The sequence below is a fragment of the Phlebotomus papatasi genome, chromosome 1 (assembly GCF_024763615.1).
Source record: "Phlebotomus papatasi isolate M1 chromosome 1, Ppap_2.1, whole genome shotgun sequence".
NCBI lineage: Eukaryota > Metazoa > Arthropoda > Insecta > Diptera > Psychodidae > Phlebotomus > Phlebotomus papatasi.
In genome coordinates this window covers 95,321,270-95,336,851 of record NC_077222.1, presented here as the reverse complement: position 1 = coordinate 95,336,851, position 15,582 = coordinate 95,321,270, and the positions used below count along the sequence as shown (strand labels likewise).

The window sequence follows — 15,582 nt, the reverse complement described above, 5'->3', positions numbered from 1 at the left end:
AATATCTTAATATTTTTTAAAGATTTTTTTTTCAATTCCTATAGGTTGTAAGAATGTCACAGAAATATAAGAACGTCGCTTTTACAAACAAGATTCTGTAAAAAAATTGAATATGTTATTATTACTAAACATATCGGGATATATATTTTTTACAATGTAATAATGTTGCAAAGTCATACATTCTTTCTTGGAAAAATGTGCGAAGTCCATTGTAAACCACAAATTTCTTTATAGGTATTAGGGATTCTCTAACTGTTATGAATGATTCACCAGGAAAGTGAACGATTTACTATACGTTGGCAACAACAGGATAACGTGTTATTCAATCGAAAAGAATGTTAGAATAGCTTTGAAAATGTGTTAAAAATCAATATTTTTCATTTGTTTTTATCAAAGTCTCACAAATTAATCAATTCAAAATAAAAGTGAAGCGATCACTTCACTTACAGAAGCCCTACCCGGGAGGGCCTTCGCCATGATATGGATGTTTCTTCCGTGCCCCCGAAGTTTTTTGTGCAGAGGCGGTGCATTTTCTTTTGTTTTATCACAGTGAACGTATCTTTTTTTAGCATTCAGTTGTTTTTGAACCGGGTAGGAATCGAACTCACCACTGCACTGTGAGAATCGAGTCAGATATTTAATCCACCCAAAACTCGACGGTCTTGCCTATTCCGCAACTGAGATCGCTTTTGAAAATATTTGGAAAGGGTAAGCAGCATCGCAAAACTAGGTGTCCGATATAACACGCAAGGCAATATTTAGACTCAATTTTAAATGTATTAAGAATAATTATAGAAAAAACAAATAGTGAACTACTTTTTTAGATTTTAAGCAACACTTAAAAAAGAATAGACGAGAAAATTCTATTTGTATTACAATCATTACATTTCAAATTTAGAATTTTGCGGCTTAATATGAAACCTGTCCGGAATTTCGCACAGTTCTTTTATTGATATTCAATCGGTTAATTCAAATTGAAAATTTCTTTAGTGCACACAAAAACTGTCAAGTTAAATGAAACTAAAAAAAATATACTTGACTGGAAACGATTAAAAAATTCTATTTAAATAACATTTCTATTTCTTTTTCAGAGTACCAACGAGGACACGGTAAAGAAAATGGACTATAAAGTTAATTCATCATTTCTTAATTAATAAGAAACCAACAAGTGAGAATAGAAACAATTAGATGATTAATGCTTCATAAATAATTTACATTAAAGAAAAATGTAATGAAAAAGAGTTACAAAAAGAAATCCTAGCTAAAGAGCTGAATTATGATCTTAGCAAAAGAAAAACATAAAGAGATCATTTAGTAGAAAGACACCTCAATAAGTTTAAAAAGTATAAATTGAACAATTTCTTTCTGCAACACTGACGACAGTAAATACTCAAAAAAAAACAAATAATTATTTCTACCAATTTCTTCACCGTATTTGAAGCAAACAAAAAATATTATCACTAAAATCGTAAGTTTAAATGTGTGCTTATCGAATTTCTTTTTTTTTTTAAATGAATTGTGGAATTATTTTTCACCTAGGGATTGCAAATGGATTTACTACTATGAAAAAAATAATCATGTGAAAGCTTTTTGCAGAGAAGGCAGGTTGGATGAAGAGTGTATTGTGAGGAACATAGTACATTACTTTATATCGCTTCCTTTTTTTATAATTAATTATTGAGAATTTAAAAATGAAAAAAAAATCTTTATTGGATTAGTTGAATGTATTGAGTTGCAAAGTGATATTTCTTATAGATTATAAAACAGAGAAGATAAGAGAAAAGTGAAGAAGAAAAAAAACATTTTAAAACAAACTTACCTATAAGCTATCAAAGTAAAAAAAATATATTACTTTAATGTATAATGGAAAAAAATATCAATTTTATGAAATACCGTTCTTATTGCTATTGTGAAATATTGAAAGTGAAATTGAAAACAGCCTGCGATGGGTGCATTTTGCGTTTATAATTTTCAAACAATGATTTTTCTTTTTGAAAGCAATGAATATGCCGAAGAAGTGCCATATTGAAGTATAATTTATTTTTATTAATTTTCTTGGTATGAACAAAAGTGAATTTTGAAAAGATGCAAGCTTAAGTGTAGAAGAAATCTGTATTAAATATATGATTTTTCTTTTGGATACAAGCTACTCTCCCAAAGATGAAAGAATGATAAATTGAAATGCAATTTTTCTGAGGATACCTCTTGATGACTTTTTCTTTTGTGGATTCTCTGCATTGTAAAAGATTTTATTTATTGCTTACAAATGAGTTTAATAAAAATACTTGTCTAATTACTAAAAAAAAACAGTGTTTTGAAATTAACTTCAAGTCCGATTTTATTCTTTATTTCCATTATTTCTCTCAGTGTTTAGCCGAGACGCAAAGAGGGATTTTTTTTAATTTTTCTAAAGCTTTTCTAATTTGGATTTCCCACAATTTTGCTAGCATTAAGAAAAACCCACTAATCCTAATTTTACCTTTACAAATTACGACTAATATTCTTTTAAATTTTAATGTTCTATCATTTTTTTCAGAAAATTAAGCATAAGGGGCAACTCATTTTAGAAATTGAAACCATTTGGCAAAAAAATGTTTCTAAAATTGTCGAATCGTTTCTAACAATAACGGAAACAAATCTTAAAACTCGAAAACGCATCGAACACTGAGAAAAAAGAGGGTGCAATTAAATTTTTTTCCTCGTAACTTTATCACTTTTTGGGTGTAAAAATATATCAACATTTTTAATGTTAATTTTACACCTTTTTAAGGGTAAAATTAACATGAAAAAGGGTAACTTTAACTCATAATACACCTAAAAGGGGTAATATTTACACAGATTTTGGATTAATACTGCAGGCACTGCAGGGTAAACTTAACATTTTCGGATTTCTCTCAGTGAAAAAATATTAAAATGTTTTTAAAAACGTGTAAATATATTGAGTATCGTTCATGCGTTTCTAGAAAGAAAAAAAATACAGAAACGATTCTTAAAAATGTGCAAGTAAATCAAAAAAAAACACGGAAATATTTTACTAAATGCGGAAATGTGTGGAGATTCGTAAAATTGTTTTCAAGAAACACACGTTTTTAGGGATGGCAACGCATCTTATAAAACATGGATGTTCTTGGAACTTCAGAAACGCATAGAGAATCGCAGATTCGTTCCTAGAAAGAAAAAAAATACTGAATCGATTCTTAAAAATGTGTAAACAAGTAAATAAAACATGAAAGCGTTCCTAAAAATTTAGAGTCTTATCGAAAATCTCAATACAGTTTCCAAGAAGTACGAAAACATTTTTAGATATGTGGAAAACGCGGAAATACATCTCATGAAACACAGATATGTTTTTAGAACATTGGTCACGCATTGAGAATAGCCTAATCGTTTCTAAAATCACTAAGATTATTCAAAGACAATAAAAAGAATCAAAGATACACGTGTAGAGCTTAAATTTCCCGCCTTATAGCAATAAATGCTCTGCTGAGGCAACCCTAAATATTCGAGACGCAATGTCTCCTTTCTAGGCCAGCGCCTCTGGTGATGGTGGAGACGACTGTAGTAGTTTAGTCGATCGTACGATCTCAGTGAGTACGGACGTGAGTTCGTCTCGAGTCGTACAAGTGATAGGACATAGTGCGGAGAGCTCGCGACAGTCTGGAGCCCACACCAGTCGATTGCATAAGCAGGTCACCTCCTAAGTATATTAGATTTAAGAATAGATATTGCTTGCCCCCTATACACGAAAGCGTTTCTAAATTTGCGGAAACCTATCGAGAATGGCAAAATTGTTTCAAAAAAAGAAAAACTAAAACATTTTGAGAAACGCTAAAACACTTCTTCAGAAACGTGAACACCTTTCTAGATTTTTCGAAACGCGCCTACATCCACTATCTAAAATCATCATGTTCAAAAATTACTATAATAATTTGAAGGAAAGAAAAAAAGGATCACGAGTATAAGTTACTGAGATGAGATACCTCCGGGCGGTTAAGGGAATCACTCGTCGAGATCGAGTGAGGAGGGTAGCCGTTCCATGCTTCTCTATACGCTCGATCGAACCAAGATTGACCTCTCTGTCTACTAACTTGTATTTCAGTTCTACAAAGAAGAAGCTATTGGCAAGATTTTGTCAACTTTTAAATAATAACCTTACTTAATATATAAATCAACTTCTGTAATCTCTAAGGGGAAATGAGACACCTTTGAATTGGGGCAGCTTTGAAATTGTGATTTTTCTCATATTTTAAATGAAATTGATCCTTATTATATTATTTTGTCTGATGAAAAAGGAGTAAGACCTTTTTTTCGTTTCTTTCAATTTTTATTCGCAACAACGTTTCGGGAATACGATGTCCCCTTCATCAGGTATAGAATAATTAAGGAAGGAACACGTAAGGTATATATCGTTACACTTAATTTGCATTGAGATTGGTGGACAAGGTTGGATCGTGGAGCTCATCACCATGGAGAGGATAGACACAGTATATTATTTTGCTCAAGAAATCAATAGCGAAGCTGAATTTCATCTTGATAAGCCTCAAAGCCAGGAGAAAGAAGTCCAATTTTAAAGCTGCCCCAATCCAAAAGTGCCCCACTTCCCTCTACAATTATGTCCAAAAAACTATTTTAAAAACGCGGAAATGCATTCAAGGGTGAAAACGCAACAGCTTTTCAACAATTTCCACGCATATAAGAATGAAAAAACTTATCATAGACACGGAAACTTTTCTAGAAACATGACAGAGTCTAAGAAATACTGAAATGTTTCCAAGAATCCAAGAACCTCAGAACACGGTAACACTGAAAATACAATTTTTACCACATCAAAACCAAAAGCGATTAAAAATTACCATGTTTCTTGGAACAGGTATTACATGGGATTTTTTTCCTCTATGAGTGGCCCTTTTTAAGTCGTATAAGCCTAGACACAACGATCCTAATTTTGAACTGGTTTTTCTTTATCCGAGGCATAAATCCATTGTACATCATTTTCTTTGGCTTCGTCCAGTCTCAATTTATCCAGTATCTTTCCTGAATGTCTTTAAGCTTCTTGTTCCCTAGGAACTTAAATATACTTTTTTCTGTGTTTTGTTCAAAGCTGATTTTATTTTTTTTTTTACTTTATCATAGTCACAAACCTCTGGCAGATCTTCGTCGAGTACTCTTCAAGATGATCAAAATAAAGATTTTTCTTGAGACAGAGAAGTTCTTTTATTTAAAATTTAAACAATTTATTTTTTCCGTAGTTTCTTTGAATTCTCAAGCTTTAATAAATTTTGCTTTTAGCTCAGACGCAAAATATATTTAAATTTAAACGCTTTTTCTTATCCGAGACACAAAAGTCCATTTGTTCTGGCCTTCGTCCAGTTCCAGGGAGGTACTTCGGCTGCGGAATGTATGATTTTTCCTGTTTCTGGGATTAGATTTGCAAACTCTGCGGTTTCAGATTGAATTTCTGGATAACGTATTCAGGCATGCAGAATGTCGGATTGACTTTTTTCAGTTGATCACTGCCCAGGAGTGAGAGGGCACCCAAGCCAAAGAGAGTGTGAAAGATATCTGGAAGATTTCCTGTTCGATCACTGAATCCTCCAGTCTCATTGTCCTGGCACGAGAGAATGAATTGCTGCAGCTTCTCGGCGCTGATCCAGTGCAAACGACCCATGATGGTCAAGGAAGCCAACACCCACCAAGAATAGCAGACATCAGGAAGCTTTTCCGGACGCCCATTGAGTCCTCCACTGGGAAGTTGCCTCTCACAGAGCCACCAGGCAAGTTTGTCACACTCCAGACGGTGCAGTTGGTTGGTGATGGAGAGAAAGCCCACACAGCAGTACACTAAGCCAGCATGACTCTCTGCATTGGGCTTGGAACCGAAACCTCCATCCGGATTGCTACAGGACATGACAAAGTCCACGGCTTTTGGGAGGTCTATGGTGTCCAGCTTGTTCTGAAGGACATGGGGTTAGCTATATTCAATTTCAAGCGAAGAAAAGTACTCACCAGGATTGCAAGAGTAGCCACAGCGCAGAATGAGAATCTCGTATCGACCTCTCCCCATTTATCACCGAAGAAACTTCCGTCTGGCTGTTGAAGGTTACCCACGTACCTCACGACAGCATCCGTGTCAATCTCACTGAGGCAGTCATAGATGCAGAGGATCTGAACAGCACTCAGGGTATAGAGAATATGAGGATCATGTCCATCACAAGCTGCAATTCCTCCAGACACTGGACACTGGCATTTTTTCACAAACTCCACCACTGTATCCCTATCTATCTTGTCCAGTTCCCCCATTAGATCCAGGGCAGTGACACCCCAATAGATCCCAGACATCCTCAGGAATTCCGTCATATGATACTCGTACTCATTCTTGTCCTTTCCGTAGTTTGAGATATATTCAACGTGTTTCTCAAACAGTAGGCTTTTGGTGTCTGGAGAAATTTTCACGTCATTCATCACGAACGTCTGGAAAACAAATTTATTAGATTTCACAAATCCTTTCCCTGGAAAATCTTTGTCTTACCATTTTCCGAGAGCTCTTTGGTCAATCTAACCTCACTTTTGAATGACTCACAAATATTTTCATGCTGTCAGCTGTAGATGGCTCTCATAACAGTTCTCCGGTGTCAGCGGAACCTGCTCCTTTTATCCCGGAATTTCCAAGGAAGTAAGCATTGATTAACTTTATTAAATATTAATTTCCCTTGCCATATACTCCATATAGCCACCAGCATTTAGGCCGGTGTGTTTGCATTTCTCTCAGTATCAAAATTCGCAGCTTTTTATGCTGCTTGTAAACACATCCATTCAATATGGAACTTCCTGGAGGAATATCCTCTTCCTCATGACTTCCGCAATTTTATGCTGAATGAGATCTTATTTCTTATTTGCAGTAGCACATCGAGGATTAGCTAAGATGGTGGATGCTAAACTTAATGCCGTGGAGACTGTGGAGATTGATGAGGGCAGATTCAAGTACATCCTCATCAAGGTCTATGGCAAGGAGAAGGCTGATGGCACTGAACCTAGTAAATTGATCGTGAGAGGATATCAAAGAAGCCCTTACCATTGTGAGTACATTTTTTGTCTTTCCTGTTACGGAACATTTTTATTCTAAAAAAAAATCGATGAAAGGAGGGATTCGAGAATCTCAAGCTCCTCAACTTACCAGAAATGGCTTAAGAACTTATTTTAGAATTTAAAAAAAATGATTATTATGTTTAAATGAAAACTAGAAAAACGGGAAGACTAGAAAAGGAATGTCAGGAATGGAGGATTCCTGACTTACTCATTTTAAGATCATTAGGTTCCTGAAAAATTATAGATAAGCCAGAATTCTTACTGTCAAGAAAGGATTCTCTTTCCCCACTTTCCTATACCTGAGATTTAAGCCAGAAGCTTAAAAGTTAAATAATTTATCAAAGAGAATTTTAATTAAGAGGGATTAATAGGGCAACTGATCCTTTTACATTTTAAAAAATCGATGATCCTATCTCCTGTTTTCAAATTGGGAATCTCTAGGAGCGGGCCTAAACCTCCAGCTTGAAACCTATTTTGAAGTCTTTCCCTCTACCCTGAATCTATTCAAGAATCTCTTACGATTTGTAACATAGAAAAAAAGTTTTGTTAAGCGGGCAAATGGGTCTTGTTAAAATATTGCCAGAGGGATATTGTTTGCCGCAATTTGACAAACTTTTTTCAAATTTTATATAGAAAAACATCCTTTGAACAAATTTTTAAGAATATTCAGTTGGACGCCGATTTAACAAAATTTCCCACTTTTCCATAATTTGTATGGAAGAACATTTATTGATCTTTTTGACAAACTTTTCTTGTTATTTAATAAAACATGTTTTTCGGAATATATCATTACGGGAGATTGGGGCAAAAAGTCACAAATCGAAAAATTCAAAATTCAATATCTTCCAAGGTAAAAAAGATAGCGGCTCAATTTTTTTCTATAGATAGCTTCCATAGACCTTCTTTAATGTCGTAAGTTTCTTAGAATTCGAACAAGGAATTTAGAAAATAAAAAATATCAAAATTTTTAGCCCTATTTTTGAAATATTTTCCTTGCAGAAGATAACAATTATTACCTACTTATTTTCCAAAATTGATGCACTGGTGAATATTTTCTAAATAATTTGGATTTTTTGAATACGAATGCGCCATCTATTTTAGAATTTTACAAAAGTTCTTTTCTCCAGAAATCCTTTTATTAAAAATGGTCACTTGGGGTAAAAAGTAACAAAAGGTATAGAGCAAAAAATAACAAAAAAGCGAAGAAATTTCTGATGTCTCACGGCGAAAAGAAACGTCATTATCATGTCTCGCCGCTTATTGTTTGCATTGGTCAAACGATTTACGGTCTTTTGTGTGTTTTTTTCTAAAATAGCTTGAAAAGCGCTTTTCTCGTTTACTCACTTTTCTCGCAGAGAAAACGGTGTTTTACAAAGGTGTAGATGAATAAATTTTCTATGAAAATATGTCCTCTAGGTATTTTTTCAAATTTAGGGAAGTCCGTAATGAAGCGAATCAAAATATGATAATACCCCATGTCTGGTACTATTTGCCCCAGCATTTTTGAGAATAATCACAAAATTACCTTTTAGAAATTGGCTCGATAAACGTATTTCCTTACAAAATAGAGGAAAATTAAAAAATAAAATATCCGTTTTTTGACTCTTTGCCCTAGTCTCCCCTAGTCCCAATTTTTTGGCACGTTCAAAAAATATTCAAAAATTCAATATTGTAAAAAGAGATGGCAAAGCGTCCCAACTTTGCGGAAGAATTCACGAGAAAGAGCTATCCCTAAATTATCTTTTTGCCTGTTTTGTGGGTGTTGTATACCTAACGATTAAATTCATTCAGAAAGCGGAGAATCATTCTGAACTAGGAAAAAATTGGCTAAGAAGTGTGCATTAAAAATATTCTTGTCATTAATAACATGCTTACGCGCAAATAAAAAAGGATATTCGAGAAAAATAAATCAATTACGATTACTTGACTAATTAATTACCGATTAAGACTGATATAGTCGGATAAAAAATTTCAAGACCTATCCGTAAGTCCAAATTCAATCAAATCAGTTCAAAAATGAGCCCTCCAAAGAAATTGATATTTGACCTTAAATAATTCAAAATGGCGGATTTTTCGGTCATGGGAATGTATGGAAGAAAAAGCCTTGGCCAATTTTAAGAAAAACAAAAAAAAAGTTGTGGAGGGAAGTGCGGGTAAAAATGGAAACGATCGTCCGAGATACTATCCATCTGGAGGGGGGGGGTATCCAAGACCGGAAGTCGATATCTCTTAGAGTTAGACTTCTAGCTCGGGATAAACTTAAGGTCAAGAAAAAAAAATTCTGAAAAAATGATTCAATTATCGGCATTTAACCGATTCATTACTGATCGATATGAAAAACTATGACTGCAATCGATTGAAAAATAGGCCCTCCAAAACTCCTCCCTTCAAAACTTCAAAATGGCGAATTTTTCCGTCAAGTGTTTGGCCGAAATTTTCATCTGTACTATCCCTAAAACATACCCAAAATCATTAAAAAAGCTTGGGCCGATTTTGAGATAAAAAAAACTAAAAAACATGGTTTTTAAGGTAGTGTTGGGGGGTGAGCAGGCAAAGGAAAAAAGGTCTGGAGATAATGTTTTTTTTATTGGAGGTTACTGAAAACCGGAAGTTGATATCTTTTACCGTTTAAGTTCCAGAGTAGTGACAAGTTTAAAAAAACGGATTGTACAACTGCTCTCTCTTTGAGTACGAGCAGTGAAATATGTGAATAAATGGGCTTCATTACGAAAAGGTTTAATAAATAAAAATAAGTAGTTATTTGGCCATGCAGAAATGTTATATTAAGAATTGCGAAACGCAGGTAAAATTGTGTAAGCGCATACGCAAATTATATCAAAATAGCAGAAGTGCAGTAATAATAACTTATGCAAACTTTAGAGAAGGAAACTCACTAGACTTCCATTGTCACGTAAACTCGTCTGAACAACATAACAGAGTCAAGAAAATTCACCTATGAATTACATCCTCACGTATAGAACCGCAAATATGTATTTTAGTTAAGAAGTCCATTAACGTATATAGAATTACATGGGATCTAAGAATTCCGGAAGTTACTCAGAATTGCGAAATCGTGTGTGGCTAATTTCATAAAAGTAGTTAAACAAGTGTAAGGAAAAAATGATTCTTACTAAGCAGAAAAAGACGAGCAAAACGTGTCAAGTTAATCCCTCATAAGCTTACTACTTACTTATCCCCTGCTTCAATCCATTGAGGCTTCCATCCTCATTCAGGACTTGTTGCCTATTGAATCTATAACGTGCTACAATGTAGAGACCTTAGAAATTGCTATAGAATATTTATTTAGAGGAAACAGTAAATGTACTAAACTAAAAATTTAAAATTTTCAAGGGGACAACATTATCATTTTATTTTTCATACTCTTTCTCTTATCCACGAGGTATCCAGCAAACTAATTTCATTCAACTTTACTTTTTCAAAAGTTTAAGCCTTTAAAGAACTCATGTTATGACCTATTAGCGCCCTATTCTGTATACCATTTGGGATTGGTAATTGGGATACGAAATTGCAATTTCAATATTTTGACGAAACTATCAAACAGATGTTCTTTCGACTTGATATACATAATTCGCTTTTTAAAGAGTTATAAAATGAATATATATTTGGTTTGAAAGATCTATTGAAAAATATAGATTATAAACACTAGAAAATTTGGACTTAGGACATATTCTGAAAAAACTGAAAAGATTTGCTTCTCCGGGAAAATATTTAAAAATGTTGCAAGATTTAGCTGTTTGCTTGCAAAAATTATTTTAGATTTGAACATTATTCTATTTTATAAAGGATATACAAAAACCAAAAACCAAAGCTGAAAAAAAAATCTTTCTGAGTACCCGGAACTAGAGTTTCAAAAGAGATGAAAGAATATTTTAATATCCCTTAATATTCCAAAGTCGTTAAAGTTCTAAATAACATTTAGGATAATAGATAATAAAACATTTATTCATGTCCCAAACAAACAATTTTACATTTAAGGGACTATATACACAACAATTTTGAAAAAGGAAGATAATCAGAATTAACATGAAAACTTGAGTTTGGAGGAAATCGAGACGATAAGGGTGATTTTCGAGAATATTTAGCTTGTAAAATTTAACGGTAAATTAGATAAAGGAACTTACTTGATACTTTGGATGGGTCCCGGCCAAAATCCCGAACGCCAAAATTATGAGTGGGTGAAAATTCTGAAAAATCCCGATGGATCAAAATCCCGACTGGGTTGAAATCTCGAATGGGTCAAAATCCCGAATGCCAAGATCCCGAACATCAAAACCCCAAAAGGGCCAAAATTTTGAATTCTTTAACTCTTTCGCGTCTTTAGGGTCATATATGACCCGGGGAAAAAAGTTTCTTTTTGGCTATTTACATTAATTGAAATCTAACTGGAGTCTTGAGAAAATGAGCCAAGAATCTTACATCCTTCTATTATGATGTCGTGCACGAACAGATAGATTTCAATTAATGTAAATACCCGAAAAAAACTTTTTTCCCCGAGTCATGACATTACCCTAAACACGCGAAAGAGTTAAAGTGTCATAAGTACTCCTGTCGTTAGAACTGTAAGTACTTCTATCGTTAGCTTGTTAGAGGCAAAGGATTCTTTTGTATTAATGGGAAATTCAAATCCCTTATCCTTCGTATAATTTCGTCCCTTTCAGGATTTGGAACATTTAGGATTTTAACGTTTGGGGTTTTTTGTCTTCGACATTTTGACTTTTTCTCATGTTGTATCTTAAGAGATTTTGGTTTTCGGGGTTTCGATACATTCGGGATTTTGGTTTTCTTGATTGTGTTCGGCACGTCTTTAGACTAATCCTTTACCGCCATATGGATAAAATATTTTCGAGGAGGAGTTTGAGTCTTTTCAGGGCTAAAGACTCAAGAATTTCGGGGTATTAAAATTCACTTGTATTAGTCTAGTAATTAAACCTTTAAGGACGAGAAGGAATTGCAAATGATTGCAAATCTTTTCAAAATTTGCAATCATGTTTTTTTGTCTTTAAATCTAAGAAAAACTACAATTTACGGATGTGTTTTTCTCATCACGCAAAAACACCTTATAATCATTTTAAATATTTTCTATTGATAAATTAAACCGTAGACCGTAGGGAGGTATTAGTCTTTTTCAAAAGTTTCTAGATATGCATTATTATTATTATTATTTTCTGATAGAAACTAAGGCAGAATTAATCTGGGGTTGGATTAGACGATGGAGTGTTATAGTTTTCCTTCGCAAGAATATTGAACAAGATAGTTTTTATTCAGACCTCCTTCTCTATTCATTATAATATTTATTAGCCTGATTCAAATGTTATTCACAAATTATAGACAAAAAGGGGGAGGTGGGGTTATATTGTGCTGGGGGACTACATTGAAAACGCTATTTTTTCGCATATTGCTAAAGGAAGCTGGACCTACCCATAATCTAATTTAGATCCGCAATTGTTTTGTTTATCTAAATTACATTACGTTAAAGTAAAGCTCCTTTAAGATATAATGCGAAAAAATAGCATTTTATGTAGCCCCACCTCTCTTTACTGGCTATTTGAGCTACGGTGTCCCTTATAGGGATAAGGTTGTTAATCCCATGTCTTGTGGATTTAAGTGGAGTAAAGCTCAGTTGATGCTATTAACACGTCTTTACAACTTAAAAATAATATCCAGTGGCAACGGGATTGAACTTGGAATTGTATTAGTAAGAGTTTGTTTAAGTGTTCCAAATATATTATATAATAGGGGAGACTGGGGCAAAAAGTCACAAATCGAAAAATTCAAAATTCAATATCTTCCAAGGTAAAAAAGATAGCGGCTCACATTTTTTCTATACATACCCTCCATGGACCTTCTTCAATGTCGTAAGTTTCTTAGAATTCGAACAAGGAATTTACAAAATAAAAAATATTGAAATTTTTAGCCCTATTTTTGAAATATTTTCCTTGCAGAAGATAACAATTATTACCTACTTATTTTCCAAAATTGATGCACAGGTGAATACTTTCTAAATAATTTGGATTTTTTGAATATGAATCCGCTATCTATTTTAGAATTTCACAAAAGTTCTTTTCTCCAGAAATCCTTTTATTAAAAATGGCGTCTTGGGGTAAAAAGTAACAAAAGGTATAGAGCAAGAAGTAACAAAAAAGCGAAGCAATTTCTGATGTCTCACGGCGAAAAGAAACGTCATTATCATGTCTCGCCGCTTGTTGTTTTCATTGGTCAAACGATTTGCAGTCATTTGTGTGTTGTTTCTAAAATAGCTTGAAAAGCGCTTTTCTCGTTTTCTCACTTTTCTCGCAAAGAAAACGGTGTTTTACAAAGGTATAGGGTAAATTGGTACAAGTTGGACAATGGCAAAAGTTGGAAAATTTCGCTGGGACAAGTTGGACAGGCAATTTTTTCTTGATAAATACAGTACTAAATTTTAATTAGTATATTTTTCTATGTTATAGTTTAATTATTTGGTTCCTTGTGCTGCAAATAAAGTGAAAATCCATTCATATGAATAAGATTTAACGTATAAAATTCTCACCTCAATTGACAGTGTAACTTTTCACCGTCGAAAAAATACATCGATCGGCCATTTTTTCCTAATAAAAACACAAGAAGAGTGACTTTGGTTTTTCGGTTCTGTTGACATTTCTCAATATTTCTGGCAAATTTTAGTGGAATAAAGTGTTTAATCTCGATAGTTAACGGTACGTAATGGTTTTATTTGATATAATTACTAACTGTATGAAGAAAAAGTGCTTATTTGAAGCGTGAGCAAAAGTGACAAGTTGGACATCCGGAGATACGATTGTATTGCAGGGGTTTTCTTTTTATTTCAGATGGGTAAAAAGGCAAATAAATTGAAAAAGTACAAATCCTATACTCAAGACCAAGTGAACAAAGCACTGGAAGCTTTTCGTCAAGGAAAGTCACTAAGTCAGGTGTCAGTATTATTTGGGGTGCCAAGAACAACACATTTTAATAAGCTGACCGGGAAATGTCCGGAAGAATGCTCTGGGGGAAGGCCTCCTACGCTGCCAAAAGATATAGAAGATGAGCTCGTTGAATGGATTTTAGGATGCAGTGACAAGTGGCATCCTATAACAAAAGATCAAGTCCTCAACACTGTGCAAATTATTTGTAAGAAGTTCAAGATTGTCAACGAGTTCACCGATGGAAGGCCAGGATACTCTTGGTTCAAGAGCTTTTTGAACAGATACCCAGAATTGAGACTTCGTACACCAGAAGCATACACAACCCAAAGAGCTGGTATTACCACTGAGTGGTTTGAGAAAACTCATGAATATTTAAAATCCAAAGATCTTCTGGAACTTCCTCCTGATCGCGTCTTTAATCTTGACGAAACGGGTGTAATGCTTTCGCCCAAAGGTGGACAGGTATCTAATATTATTCTATGGAGTTTATAAATTCATGTTTGAAGAGGCTATGCAAGAAAAAAAAAGAATTAGACTTCAGAAACAGGAAGAAAGGCTCAAAATAAAAGAAGAAAAGGAGCAAAGCAAGAAAATTAAAATATCTAAGAAAAAGATTTAATAAATAATATATATCTAAGCCTTAATGTTTTTTACTTTTTAATTATACACTTTACCCTAGTGGTATAATTGATTCAGTTTGTATGGCATTCAGTAAAAAATCTTGAAACTTGCACAACCTTCCCCTACGCATTGTCCAAATTCCCACGTCCAACTTGTCCCACCCTGTCCAAATTATATTGTTTTGCACTCACGTATTTTTCTTGTATTTAAGAACTTTTCAAACTGTTTTTCAAGAATTTCCATGAAACGGTAATATTCTAGAAGAATCAAGGAGCAAATTTATGTATGTCATCAGGGAAAAATGTATTTATAATGTCTTTAATCTTGTATCAAAGTTCGAGCCTCTGGAAATTGTTCCAATTTATGCAACTTACCCTAAATGAATAAATTTTCTATGAAAATATGTGCTCTAGGTATTTTTTCAAATTTACGGAAGCATGTAATGAAGCGAATCAAAATATGATATTACCTAATGTCTGGTACTATTTGCCCCAGCATTTTTGAGAATCGTCACAAAATTACCTTTTAGAAATTGGCTCGATAAACGTATTTCCTTACAAAATAGAGGAAAATTACTTTCACAAAGTTGTAGAGCGGTAAATTTCCTATAAAACTGCGCTAATTAGAAATTTTTGAAGCGTTCGAGTAGCTTGTAAAAAAATAAAATATCCATTTTGTGACTTTTTGCCCCAGTCTCCCCTATATTTAAAAAAAAACTAATTATACTCCAAAAATATTGAAAACTATTACACCCAGGACTCTTCCAGCAAATACCTCTTATGAATTTTAGAACACTGCATCTTTTTCCCTAAAATCAATCCTTATTAGATATTCCTGTAGGAAAAAGATGATTTAAATCTTTAGAAGCGCGGATATAACGTCCTTAAAGGGTTAATTTCAAAACTTGTGCTGAGTGATGCTTAAGTTTGTT

General features: G+C 33.7%; 3 protein-coding genes across 6 annotated transcripts in view; 2 read left to right on the top strand and 1 right to left on the bottom strand.

Moving 5' to 3' along the window:
- Window positions 1-2,307, top strand: part of LOC129809843 (uncharacterized) — a 38,128-nt gene extending 35,821 nt beyond the window's left edge. For 3 of the 4 annotated variants that reach the window (XM_055859968.1, XM_055859969.1, XM_055859967.1), the window contains one exon: window positions 1,092-2,307. In XM_055859968.1, coding sequence (XP_055715943.1) covers window positions 1,092-1,113 — 22 coding nt within the window. In that variant the 3' untranslated portion in view covers window positions 1,114-2,307. The remainder of the gene's footprint in view (window positions 1-1,091) is intronic. The other variant, XR_008752682.1, reaches the window with a different exon arrangement.
- Window positions 2,308-5,189: 2,882 nt separating this feature from the next.
- Window positions 5,190-6,597, bottom strand: LOC129809837 (geranylgeranyl transferase type-2 subunit beta). Its single transcript, XM_055859960.1, has 3 exons — window positions 6,530-6,597; window positions 6,007-6,471; window positions 5,190-5,953 (listed from the first exon to the last, which is right to left on the bottom strand). The coding sequence occupies exons 1-3, from the start codon at window positions 6,530-6,532 to the stop codon at window positions 5,423-5,425; spliced, it is 999 nt and encodes a 332-aa protein (XP_055715935.1). The 5' UTR covers window positions 6,533-6,597; the 3' UTR covers window positions 5,190-5,422.
- Window positions 6,598-6,600: 3 nt separating this feature from the next.
- LOC129809840 (sex-regulated protein janus-A-like) overlaps window positions 6,601-15,582 on the top strand; it is a 73,018-nt gene continuing 64,036 nt past the window's right edge. The window contains exons 1-2 of the mRNA XM_055859964.1: window positions 6,601-6,673; window positions 6,900-7,076. Of these exons, the coding sequence (XP_055715939.1) occupies window positions 6,607-6,673; window positions 6,900-7,076 (244 nt within the window). The 5' untranslated portion in view covers window positions 6,601-6,606. The remainder of the gene's footprint in view (window positions 6,674-6,899; window positions 7,077-15,582) is intronic.